A 12773-nucleotide genomic window follows, 5' to 3' on the forward strand; every position below is an offset into this window, starting at 1 on the left:
CAGTTTCTCGTAACATCCTGCAGGAGAGTTGTTGCAGGGATTAAATAGGAAGCCGTACACAAAATGCCCTTGCCTGGTGTACTCTGTTCAACAAAAGATGGCAATTATTACATGTATCACCATCATCAGCACTTAGGCGAGCATTCTACTCAGAAAGGGTGATCTGAAGGATCAACCACTTGCTACCATCAGAACCACAGTCCCATTCCTTCAACAGTGAACAGGCTGCTGTAAACAAGTTACGTCCTGGGGCTACTGAAGCCTGCGGACAAAGTGCGGGGTGGCAGAAGGGAGTGGATCTCTCCTGTCTACTCACGTAAGGTAAGGCATCTGTCAGCTTGCCCACACTTGTTTTTTTCTTCTCCACTAACTTGCAGGAACAGGCACAATAAATAAAACGAAACCTTATTACACAATGTCTTAACGAAAGCATCTTTCTTGCGTGTGGCTTAAAATATTGTGCATATGTTAGCATATTGTGGTAGATAATGGATTAACAACCACTGAAGCCTGGCCTTAGAAATAATCCGGCCAGACAGAAGTAAGAGAACCAGGCTCCCATCTTTCACTGCAGTGCCAGTGTTTACAACGAGAGCCCCACCACCACGCCCGCCCACCCATGGTGCTCTTCTCTGTGCTCTCACGGCATCCCATACATGCATGACGCCATCAGCCCTGACCTCACTGTCCTGCAGTTACTGGCTTCAACAACTGCCTTTCCAGAAGACTCCAGGGAGGGAAGCAAATGGACAAAACTGTCGTTCCCAGGACTCAACTTGGTGCCACAAACATAGTAGATGCAACACAAAAGTGTACAAATAAAGTGAATGGAACACATGTGCTTATTTGAAAGAATTCACAAGACAGGAGACTGCATTAAAAATCAAAAAAGGAAACATCAAATTTAATTTAAAGAAGGAAACCCAGAAATTGTCCGAAAAAACAATGGAGCAAATCAACTCCTGAAAAAGTTCTGCATCTTGGTGATCACATTCTTTGGAAGGGTTGGAGAAAAATAAAAATGCCATTTAGCTTAAGAATTTGTGAGTTATCTGCAAATCAACTTATTTCAGAAGTGGAAGAATTCGTGGTTATTTCTTAAAATCAAAACGTACGCCGGTTTCTCTTTTGAATATCTTCTACATTTAAAGAGGCAATCATACAAAATCTCCTATTTTCCACACAGGATAAATCCTTTGTTTCAACCAACTCTCAATGGTGGGGCAACTAGCACAACACCGTCTCCCCGGACAAAGAGCATTGGAATATTCCGTTTTGTTGACTGGAAGAGGAAAAAAAAAACAAACACAGAACACATTTATACAAATTTGTAGTAGTATTATTTATTTTTCGAGAGAGAAATTTGAAAACAAAAAACCATAGATTCATCATAACACAAACAAATTGCTTAAGAAACCTGATCACTTACCTTTGCGGCACAAAGAACCATCTACTAACTGTTTCTTTTCCTGGAACACAACTGGGGCAGAGGCGTCAGCTATCCACCCAGCCCTTTCTGCCCCTCTTCTTGGCACACAGCTAGACCACGTTTCTCATGCTCCCTGCCAACCAGATGGTGCCACGGACTGGGTTTTAACCAATGGAAAGTGAACAGAAGTGATGACCAACCCCTAAACCTCCCACAAAGGCGCCTCTGTGTTCTCCCCCGGCCATGGACTCAGATTATGGAGAACCCTGGGGATGGCAGAGCCAGGAAGCCTGGGTCCCTGACTGAGCATCTGGAAGAAAGCAACTGCACTGACCTAAAACCTCACTAAAGACTGTTGTGTGGGTACAAATAAAATCCTACTGTGCTAAGCCCTCATGTGTTGCTTCTATGTGCTACTGCACTCATATACAGAATGGATACCTTCTGCGTTAGCCTAGGGGACAAGCCTTAGGCTGTAAGGAAACAGATATGGAAGGTCTGAAATTTTCTCATGCCTCGGCAAAACATTAAGTAAAACTGTTGCCTGCAATGACTCCAAAAGTAGCCCAAAAGATGTCCCAAACCTATAGGTTCTGGGGAAGAGGTTGGAAAAAGCCAAACATTAGTAGTGTTGCTGTTACCCTGATGCACTGGGCAGGGCAGTGTAAGGAAGAGATGAGCTTAGGTGAGAACTAGCTGGTTTTCAAGCAGAGATTATAAGAAACAGCATTCATGAGGTCATAAAAGCCAACTGTTTTTAGACTCCAAACTGTGGACAATAAGCAGGAAAAAAAGCTCTGAGGAACAAAGCAGCCTGTAAATCTTCTCAGTTAAACAAACTCAGCCCTGAGGGGAAGACCAGATGAAGGGTGTTCCTTTCCCACCCAAATTTACTTTAGCAAATGACCCAAGGTAGTCAACATTAATTTGTGGGAGAGGAAGTTACACATATTAGAGGTGAGGAACTAAAGAAATAAAGGTGTCTACAAGTTCCGTACAGAAAAAGACTTTGAGGTGACTGGCCCAAAGAATTGATTGGAGGTAAACAGATCAGAAATATATGAAGTCATAAGTTTTTAAAGAAATGGTATAGCCAAAGAACCAATACATAGCCTGGCTAAAAAAAGCCTTTGACAATTTGAGTCTTCCAGCATAAGTGAGACGTTTCTGTGAATGTTCTGCAGCCCCCAGATTTAGCAAATAAAAATACAGGTCGCCCAATTAAATTTGAATTATAGATAAACGAAAAAGAATTTTTTTTAGTTATGTCCCAAATATCGCACAGGACATACATGACCTAACCAAGGGATTTCTTCTACTACTCATGCCTCCCCAGGGGATCCATCACTGCAAAGGACCAGTAACTGCTCTACGTCCCCGTTCTTTCCTTTTCTGAAAGGGAGTTTTTATGGCAGCGGATATCCTGTCCCTGCTGTGCTACAGTGGAGGTGGGAGGGGCAATGACAATTAATTTATCCTTTTTAGCTTACAGGAATCTGTACCACAACTGACCACGTGTAGATCCGACAGAAAACTCTCTCTCCGCCAGGCAGAAAATATTGGTAATAGCTATGTCTTCAGAACTTTTTTAAAATTTAAGAACCATGTTTTATGAGCTTCTTGGGCACTGGAACTAACATAAAAGGAGAACCCCCAACAGTAAATTCAAGTAGTACCTATAAATTTAGTATGCTAAATCAAGTACACTTATGTGTCATCCACGAATGTATCTAACTCTTTCCCAGATAATACATCCACGAATGTATCTAACTCTTTCCCAGATAATACACTCTCAGGGCAGTGGTTCTCAAGTTTCAATGTGCATAAGATCACCTTTTAGGCTGTTCCCTGGCTCCATGCCCAGAGATCCTCACTCAGTAGGCCAGGGTGTGGCCCATGAACCTGCATTTCCAACACACTCCAGGTCTGCCCATACTCCTGGTTTGAGGAACACACTCTGAGAATCACTCTGAGAGAAACAAGGATCATGTCTGTTGTCTGCTACTAGGAAGCAGCACTGCCTTCTGGTTTCCTTCTAGTTGCAAAAGGCAACCTAGTCTTACCATAGCCAGTTCCGTGAAGGAGTCAGCACTCATCAAAATAACTGATATATTTTACTCAAATCCCTCATTCAGTAGTCATACTTCTGAACTAAAAAGTTCCAACCTTACCTTCATATGGGAACCACTTCATCCGAAATGATTCTCTATTAATTCAATTACAGTTTTCTGGAGATCCAAGTAAGCAGCTTCTATGATCGCCCCCAAGGATCCCTGCCTCCTGGTGTTCACCCACTTGTGTAACCCCCTCCTTCTGAGTGTGGGTAAAATTTGTGCCTTGCTTCTAACCAGTAGAATACTACAAAGTTAGTGGGATGTCACTATCATGATTAGGTTACATAAGATAGTTACTTCCACCTTGCTAGCCAGCTCTCTTGCTGGGTTTGATAAAGCAAGCTGCCGGTGGTAGAGGCCCTGCAGCAAGGAACTGAGGCGCTCTCAGTCCAAAACCCTCGAGGAAATGAATCCTCTCAACAACCACGAAAGTGAGCTTAGAGGCAGAACCTTTCCCACTTTAGCCTTCAGATGAGACCCCAGCCCTTGTGCAGCCTTGTGAGAAACCCTGAAGCAGAGGACCCAGCTAAGCCTGGACACCTGACCCACACAAACTGTGAGCTAATAAATGTGTGTACTTTTAAGCCACTAAGTTTTTGGCTGACTTGTTATATAAAATTCTGAGATATAAGGTCCAAATAACTGAGAAAATCATGAACAGAAACAGGGAATTGAGAATGACCTCATTTTGAAGGTGAAGAACACCAGAAGTTTAGTTTTATATATACCGAGTTTGAGATAACACCCAACGTGGATATATTTTCAATAAGAATATTGGAAATGAGAGCGTGAAGCTCAGAAAAGAAAAAAGCTGGAGGCACAGATTTATCCATAATCATAATGGCCACCAATCACCACTTGCCGCCAGCTTTACAAGCACCAAATTCAGTGCAACCTGTGATAATCCTGGGAGGAAGGCACAATTATTGTATTGGCATTTTACAGAGGAGGTCCCTGAGGCTTAAAAAATTTCTAGAACTTGCCCAAGGTCACATAACTAATCATCAGCAGCCAGGATTTGAACCGAGATCTGTTAAGCCAGAGCTCAAGCTTTCATGCTGTACTATTATTACAGATTGACGGCTTATAACAAACAGTAATTAGTAAATGACATCTGAGGGGGGAAAAAAAAAAGCAGATTAAAAAAAAATCCCACGTTCAGAGGGAGAAAGAAAACTAGCCACGGAGTTGGGAGTGGCTGAAAAGAGGAGGAAGGCCGGGATAAAGCAGAACCACAAAAACCAACACAGGCTGACATCTGAACACTTACTACGTGCCTGTCGCCACCTGAAGGCTTTTCACGGAATCTCTCAATGAATCCTCAATAGCTGTATGAAGTGAGTCGTATTACCATCCCCATTTTACAGATACAGAAACTCAGTCACAGACAAGTTGGTACAATTATATAGCTGGTAAGCAAGGGAGTCAAGATGTGAATCCAGGCGGTCCTGAGGGCCAGAGTGGCTTCTCAATACTTAAAAGACTGAACAACAAAATGTGCCAATATCTGGAAGATCTGCATAATTCAGTGAACCAATATTTTCCAAACGACCAGAGTTTGATGTTACAAAATCATGCATGTATAAAAAATCCATTCCAAGCGCAAGGTAGACCAATGAATTTGCATATAACAAGAGTATGAAAAGTTCACTGATATAGTTTCAGATTCTACACTACAACTAACCTTTAAGAAACTACCGCTTGCTGAGTTTGGGTGTAGTATCAAAGGCAAGTATCCACAAGAAATACTCCTCCCTTTCCAACTACCTATCTGTGTGACATTCACAATATAGCGCAACAGATTAAATGCAGAAACAGAGATGTGAGTAACTAGCTGTTGTCTATTAAGCCAAGCATTTGCAAAACATAAAACAAAGACACTTCTCACTGAATATTTTGTTTTAGAAAATATAGCTATTATTCATAAAAATGTTACTTATGTCAAAATGTAATAGATTTATTATTTTTAATGAGTTAAATATTTTAAAAATTTCTCAGTTTTAGTTTCTAGTAAGTACTGATACATAAGTCCACATCAAACAAAACACTGTCCAGTATTACTGTTATACGCCAGCACACAGAGGCATCTTACACAGCCATATCTCAACGAATCTTGGCAACCCTACGACAGAAGTGACTGTATTCCTGCTTACCATTGAGGAAGTTACATCTGCAAAGGTACTTCCCTTGCCCAACGTACCCCAGATAGGAAGTGGCCAAGCCAGCACTGGAAACCAGGTCTGTCCAACCCCAATGCCTTTGGTTTTTTTAATTGCTACACTCTACTGAATCCATGAATAGGTATCAAAACACGACAGGTTTTCCATAAATAACTGTTGGATTCTGAGAAAAACTGACATTTTAAAAGCGATGAATGGAACTGCATGACTTACTTTATATATCTCTTCATATGTTTCTTCATCAATTTCTATAGTTGTCACAGTTTCTTCCACATCTCCCAATATCATATTTAAATGCTGATCATAAGCCTGAAGTGGGAAGGTGAGGGACCAAGAAATGTAATACGCAAATTAGGAAATAATAAACACGGCTTATAATATGCAAATCACTCAATTACCAGTAACACATAATACTTACACCACAAACTTTTACATTCAAATAAAAAATAATCCTGCTGTGCTAATATACTGTTTCTCTGCCAATCATCTCCAATGATAACTTAATTGACCTGATACAAATATAAAACTGTTATGGTCAAAAATGAATTACTCAAAATAATTTGAAATTATTTTTAAAGTGCCCACCCTATTTGTTATCTAAGGCAGTCACATAAATATTTATAATATTTAATTATGAAAAAAAGCCAGTTCATACACCTTTCAGTATACTTCTTTAAATTCCACCTGTAATAGCGTGACAAGAAAGATACAGTAAAGGAAATAAAATTCTTTAACTGCTAAGATGACGGCAATGCAGTCTCCTAAAAGCACAAGACCCTGTCACTCAACACGCCCTGTCCTAAACTAAACACCACAAAGTAAAGTAAGTAGAGCAACACCCTGCACATTATAGCCTCACCAGAACTAGCTTTTCGGCACCTGTGAGCTCGATCAACAAATATTGCAACTCAGATATTCAGGGATGTCCTCAATCCAAGCTCTAAGGCTCATGCATTTTACTAAAAGATGAAGCTCCAGGGGGTGGGAGGGAGGGAGTGGCTTGTTTAGAACCCACTTATGCTTACTTCTAGCCAAGTGTTAAATGGTTCACCAGCTCACATCAAAATAAAAATAGCCAATTAGCAACACGGGGAACTGCTAGGCAAAGCAACAAACGGGGGCAAAGATCTACAGATGAGGACCAGAAAACAAAAGGTTGGGGGTCATTCAGTACAGAGACAATTGAGTGTGCGCAGGGAACTGAAGAAGCCTCCAAGGGTTAAGGCAACACGTCTGTCCTGGGGTGTTTGTCTACTTGCCACTGGCCCATGTGATTAAGTTCAATTCTATTTTTCTCTGCAAAGTTGCCACTATTCCATTACCCGGGGGTTCCTCTTCCTTTCTGTAATTTAAGACTACTGGGTCCCCACTTCCTTTCCAAGCACAGGAGGTTCTTTACCTTTAGGTTTCATGTTAGGTAGAATCATAGTACTTAAGAGGGGGCTGAAGTCAGACTGCCTAGGTTCCTAGTCTGGCCCTCTTTTTACTGGCTGTGTCACCTTAAGCAAAGTAACTTCATCTTTCTGAGCCTGAGCTTCTTCAAACGTAAAACGGGATAATGAGTATCTACCCTCATAGAGTTGTTATAGAGATTAAATAAGATATTACATGCAAAACACTCAGAGTAACAGTACCTGGCATATAATTAATGCTCAATAAAAAGTAGCTATTTTTAATCACTTTAGGGTAGAATAGTAGTAATAAAAACAACTTACTCAGGAAAGTAACGAGTTATCAAGAAGAGGCAAAACCTTTAGTATACTCTCTTTATGAATAAATGGGACCACCTCAAGGGACCAATCCTATAGAAATATTTACAGATATACACAAAGGTCGATGTATAAAAATGCTTATAGTAGTAAGAAATGGAAAACAATCTTAATATCACTGCTACCATATACAGAATTCTACATAATCATTTAAAAAAATAAAGGAGATTTATATGCACTCAGGATCAATAATTTCCAAGAATAATTAAGTGAAAAAGAAAGGTGTCCCCAAAATGTATAGCAAGATCCCATTTATTTTTTTTTAGAGGTGGTGTATATAGTGCAAATATATACATACAGACACACCATTCTTGTATGTATGTGTAAATATACAGAAAAGACCTGAAAGACTATAGACTCAAAAGAAGAAATGGCATTTCCCCTTTTACTCTATGTATGTCTGTGCTGTCTAAAATTTTTCACAACAAAACACAAATTTATATATATGTCAGTAATTTAAAGAACACTTAAATGAGAATGGAGGACAAATAAATGTTATTTACAAATAAACACAGGAAAAAATGAAAGAAATGAAAATATTCTTTAATAAACACAGCATTTCCGTTAAGAGAAATAAATGTTAACAATATGAATAAAATACAGTTGCTTTTGGAAATATGGGTGACTTTCCACCTCCTCCTTGTCTACATTCAAACACTCTTCCAGAGTGGACAGTTTTTACATTTCAAAGGGGTGGGAGGAGGGAGCAATGGTAAGGAAATAATCTGATTTCAAGGTGATTTAGTAAATTTACTCACATGTAACCTGCCTCGAAGCTCTCTGTCGTTTCTCATTTTCACATAGATTCGTTCATCCAGACTGAGTCTGATGAGATCCAGAGGCTCTTCTACAGTGTTGGTAGTTTGTTGCTGATAAAAGAAACAGGCTTAGTAATACAGTACTAGAGAGTGAAGTGTCTGAACCATCGGTGCCCTGCATGACTGTGGGCAAATGACTTAACCCCTCTATGCCTCAGTCTCCTAATCTGCAAAATGTGTATAACGAAAGTGCCTACCTAACACTGTTGTTGTGAGGCTTAAATGACATATTTGAAGGCACAGAACAGTGCCTGACACAGAGTAAGTGCTAGATAAATGAGGGCTGAAACACACATACACAGAAAGGAGTTATATGACAAAGTAATCATGACGGCACTCTGTTCCCTCAAAATCCAAACTGTCTGACCCCATTTCAGTGTGTAGGGAGTCACTCTCTCAGGGACTTCAGCTTTATCTCAAATATCATTTAGTAATTTGAAGAACTTACATTTAATGACTACCACATACTAGTCAGAATGCTAAGCAGAGATGAATGTTTGAGGGAGGATTATGAGTTCAGTACACGGCAAGTTGAGTTCAGGGTGCCATTTGGCCAGTAAGATGAATATATTTAGCAGGCAGTATAGAATACTGGTTGAAAGCATTGGCTTTGGAGTCAGGCAGTCTGGGTTCAATTCCTGACTCTGACACTTACGAATTGGGATTAAAAAATCATGCCATCTCTGATTCTCAGTTTCCTTGTTTACAAAATGAGGAAGCCACAATCTTCCCTTCATAATTCTTGTGAGGATTAGAGCTAATGTATTTAACTGAAGTATTTGATGTATTTTAAATAGTATCTGGCAAACAGAAAAGTACTTATAAATGGTTCTTTTTATTACTATTAAAGGACTGTTGGAAACAAGTCTCAAAGAGATCAGGGCTAGGATGATCAGGGTCCATATGGAAGGGATGCTTGAAGCCAGGAGAGTTGATAAGATTATTCAAGGAGAGCTGCTTCAGTAAGTACACAAGGCCAGTGGAGGAAGGTGACTGAATGTTACAGGCTCTACAGCCCTAAAGGGCTGGATGAGGGGAAAAAAAGAAGAAGAAAAAATACTGACTCACCTAGTCCCCATCCCCAGTTCAATAGGTGTTTGTTAAGGACCAGCTAACCAAATACTAGATTACAATGATACAGAAGTCAGTCCCTGCCCTCGAGGAGTTCATTCTAGTGGGGAGAGGCATATAAATAAGTAATCATAACACTGTAAGGATATATACGTGACTGAGCCCTACTACCCACTGTCCACCCTTTTCATCTCGTAGTTTTAAACACTGCCTTTTCAAAGGGGACTCCCTGATCATTCGATTCATTCACTCAATTAGTATCTGTTGAGTGTTTCCAGCACCGTTCTAAACCCCGAGGACAGAACAGTGAACAAAACTCTTGCTCTTAAGGAACTCACATTCCAGTTGGGGGATACAGGCATTAAACAAAGAAGCATATACTTAATATGAACCAATAACATTCTATGAAGAAAAATAAAGCACATTGGGAGAGTGCCGTTTGATGCAGGTGGCCAGAGAAGTCCTCTTTGAGGAGGTGAGATTTCAGTAGAAAGCTGAACAAGCTGTAACCTGATCGACAAAGATATCTGAGGAAGAGCACTTTTGGAAAGAAAGGAGAGCGCGTGAGAAAGCCTGCAGGACCATCAGTTATTGTGAATACCAGTTCCTTGCTTGTTGCCTTCATACCACATCACAGCCCCGTATATCGCGCACACTTATATTTACTTTTTACCCGTCCTTCCCCGAATATAAACTTCAAGTGGGGCCAGGGACCACGTACGTCAATGCCAGTGTCCCTGGTGCTCAGAACGGTGTCCAACCACACAAAGACGATGCTCACTAGGTGTTTGTTGACTGTGCAACAACTGCTGCGCTCAGTAACGATAACAACTCCTTAACTGTATTATCAGGCTTTCTATCAGAACCCCGACAGGTCCGTGAGGCAGGCAAGGATAATTATTCCCACCCTACAAAAAAAGGTGAGACTCAAGAGAAAGGAAGTGACGAGAGTGAGGAATAACTAGTTTCCAGCGGACTTCGAACAGAAAAAAAATCTCAGGGCCTGAGGCAAAATTGGGAGGAGGCGCGGTTAACCAAGAAGCAGATTAAGGCCGTGAATACCCAGAAAGAGGCGGCGTGATTGGCCACGTTGCCGTGAGCTTGGAGAAAGCAACCCTGACAGGCAAAGTGGGGCAGAGCCAGGCCTGGGCGTGGGGAAGCCGCTCCGAAGCGAGTTCTTCGGAAGACACTCACCTGGTCCACGTCGTCCGCCATCTTTCAAACCCTGCGCTCTTTCCCGCCTCTCGCGAGAGCACGAGAACCCCCTCCGGTCTCGGGAAAGGCGAGGACCCAATGCACCGGAAGTAGAAAAAATCGGTTTTGCTGCTTCTTGCTTCCTGCAGTTGGCATTGGTCCTTTGGGGCTGGGGCGGAGCTTTATCAGGGGCGCCGATGTTGGGGGGGCGGGAAATTGGGTGCGTGGTGTCTCCGTGAGGGGGCGTGGCCGTGCCTCGCCCCGCCTAGGGGCGGAGCCAGCGCGCGGGCCGCGTCCCGCGGCGGCGCGGTGCGTCAAGCGCCAGGCCAGTCCTGCCCAGGCAAAGATGGCTCGGAAGCGCACGGCTGGCAGGGAGCCGCAGGGACGCGAGTTACGCAGCCAGATGGCCGCGGGCAGGGAGCCGCGGGGACGTGAGTCACGCGGCCAGACTGCCAAGGGCGAGAGCAAAGCCAGGCGCGAGGAGAAGGAGGCGGGTGAGAGCGAGGTCCAGCCGGGCTTAGGGGGAGAGGCTGGAGGAGGGCGGGAGGCAGGCCGGGTGGGGGAGGGCGAGGCCGGCCTCCTGCAGGTGCGGGCGAGGCAACCCCGCGCCCACCTGCGCCAGCGAGACGGCGTTCCGGTGACCGCGGGAGGCAGGCGGCATGCGGCTGCCCCGGGCCTCCCCGACGTCGCTGCGTCTTTGCCTTCCGTGCCGGGAGTGATGCGCCCTGAGCGGTTCCGCGGAGCCCGGCCGGACCGCGAGCTCCCCTGCTCAGCCTCTTCCTGCTCCGCGTCACCCGCAGGATCAAGTCCGGCCTCCTGGTAGATGCAGAGGGTGAATAGGCAAGAGGCACTGCAGTTGTTTTGTGTCCCCACAAGACGAACGGACCAGTACTTAGAGTGCTGGAGTGTGCAGATCTGAATAGTACCTTCAGCCAAATCTCACCTCAGAGCCCCAGCTTCGGATCCCACCTGACTTCTTCACGTGCATATCGAATAGGCTTCTTATATTTGCCCTGGGCAAAGCAAAACTCTTGATTTTCCCCTGTTAAACCTGCCCCTTCCCCACTTCTCCCCTTCTCAGTAATTGATCCCTTCACTTGTTAAAGCAGACCCCTCCTCTTCCTTACACGCACACCTCCAGCCCTTCAGCAAGTCCTGTTAGTTCAACCTCAGAACCATATCTTCAATCTCTCCACTTCTCTTTATTTCCGTGGCCACACCCCCTGCCCAAGCCACCCTCACTTTTCAGTTGAGCGACTGCAGTTGCCTCTTCACTGGCCTCCTTACTTCCTTTCATCCCTCACCACGGCAGGAGTTCTCCACGCAGCGGCACAAGTGATCTTAAAAAAAAAATCAGATCTTGCCATGCTCCTACTTCAAATCCTCTGTGGCTTCCCATTGCTCTTGGCATAAAATCCAGATTCCTCACCATGGCTTACGAGATCCTACATGTTTTGGCTCCTGCTTTTTCTGTTGTCTGCTACCACTGTCTTCTTTGCCAGATACCCTCCTTGTTGGCCTCCCTTCGGTTCCTCAGATACGCTGTTATTTTTCACCTGAGCCTTTGCCTTTGATGTTCCTTCTCCCTAGAATGTTCTTCCGTGGCTTTTGCCGTGGCTCACTTCTGTTCCTCCAGGTCTCAACCCAGGCACTCCTCGAGTATCCTGCCTAAGGTGGTCTCTCCCAGGTACCCCTTGTCACAGAGGCTCTGACAGCCTATGTCACATCTGTAATGATCTTGTTAATTTATTTGCTTCCTTTTTGACCTGACTTACTGGAATTTAAGCTTATGAAAACATGTCTTATTTTTTTGCTGTATCCTATTTTGTCCTCCCCCCCTTCTCTACGTATACTAAGTGCTCAATAAATATTATAAATAATTGCATAATGCATGCTGTAGAAGGGATTTCTGGGGTACCTGATATAACTGGGTAGACAATTAGCCTAGGTCACCAGCAAGGGCTCCTGTGACATAGATTCAGTAATTCTGTGATTCTGTACATATTTTAAGGCCATCATCCATTAGGAAATAGTCCAGTGGTAACCATTTCTAAACTTAAAAGGTGATTTACCTCACAGTTAATACTACAAGTTCCATTTTATTCATTGACTCATTCCGGTAACAATTTTTGAGTACCTAATGTCTGCTGCACATGAGCTAGGTGACATGGGAGATAGAGGTTTCTTGGAGATTAGAG

At 43.2% G+C, this 12773-nt stretch overlaps 2 protein-coding genes across 3 annotated transcripts in view; one reads left to right on the forward strand and one right to left on the reverse strand.

Moving 5' to 3' along the window:
* Window positions 1-872: 872 nt before the first annotated feature.
* Window positions 873-10715, reverse strand: LSM3 (LSM3 homolog, U6 small nuclear RNA and mRNA degradation associated). Its single transcript, XM_036868532.1, has 4 exons — window positions 10576-10715; window positions 8251-8361; window positions 5937-6032; window positions 873-1282 (listed from the first exon to the last, which is right to left on the reverse strand). Exons 1-4 carry the CDS (start codon window positions 10594-10596, stop codon window positions 1202-1204), a joined length of 309 nt encoding a protein of 102 aa, XP_036724427.1. The 5' UTR covers window positions 10597-10715; the 3' UTR covers window positions 873-1201.
* A 59-nt stretch (window positions 10716-10774) lies between these two features.
* XPC (XPC complex subunit, DNA damage recognition and repair factor) overlaps window positions 10775-12773 on the forward strand; it is a 34668-nt gene continuing 32669 nt past the window's right edge. The window contains exon 1 of one of the 2 annotated variants that reach the window (XM_036868528.1): window positions 10775-11069. In XM_036868528.1, coding sequence (XP_036724423.1) covers window positions 10922-11069 — 148 coding nt within the window. In that variant the 5' untranslated portion in view covers window positions 10775-10921. The remainder of the gene's footprint in view (window positions 11070-12773) is intronic. The other variant, XM_036868529.1, reaches the window with a different exon arrangement.

Source organism: Balaenoptera musculus, chromosome 11 (genome assembly GCF_009873245.2).
Source record: "Balaenoptera musculus isolate JJ_BM4_2016_0621 chromosome 11, mBalMus1.pri.v3, whole genome shotgun sequence".
Taxonomy (NCBI): Eukaryota; Metazoa; Chordata; class Mammalia; order Artiodactyla; family Balaenopteridae; genus Balaenoptera; species Balaenoptera musculus.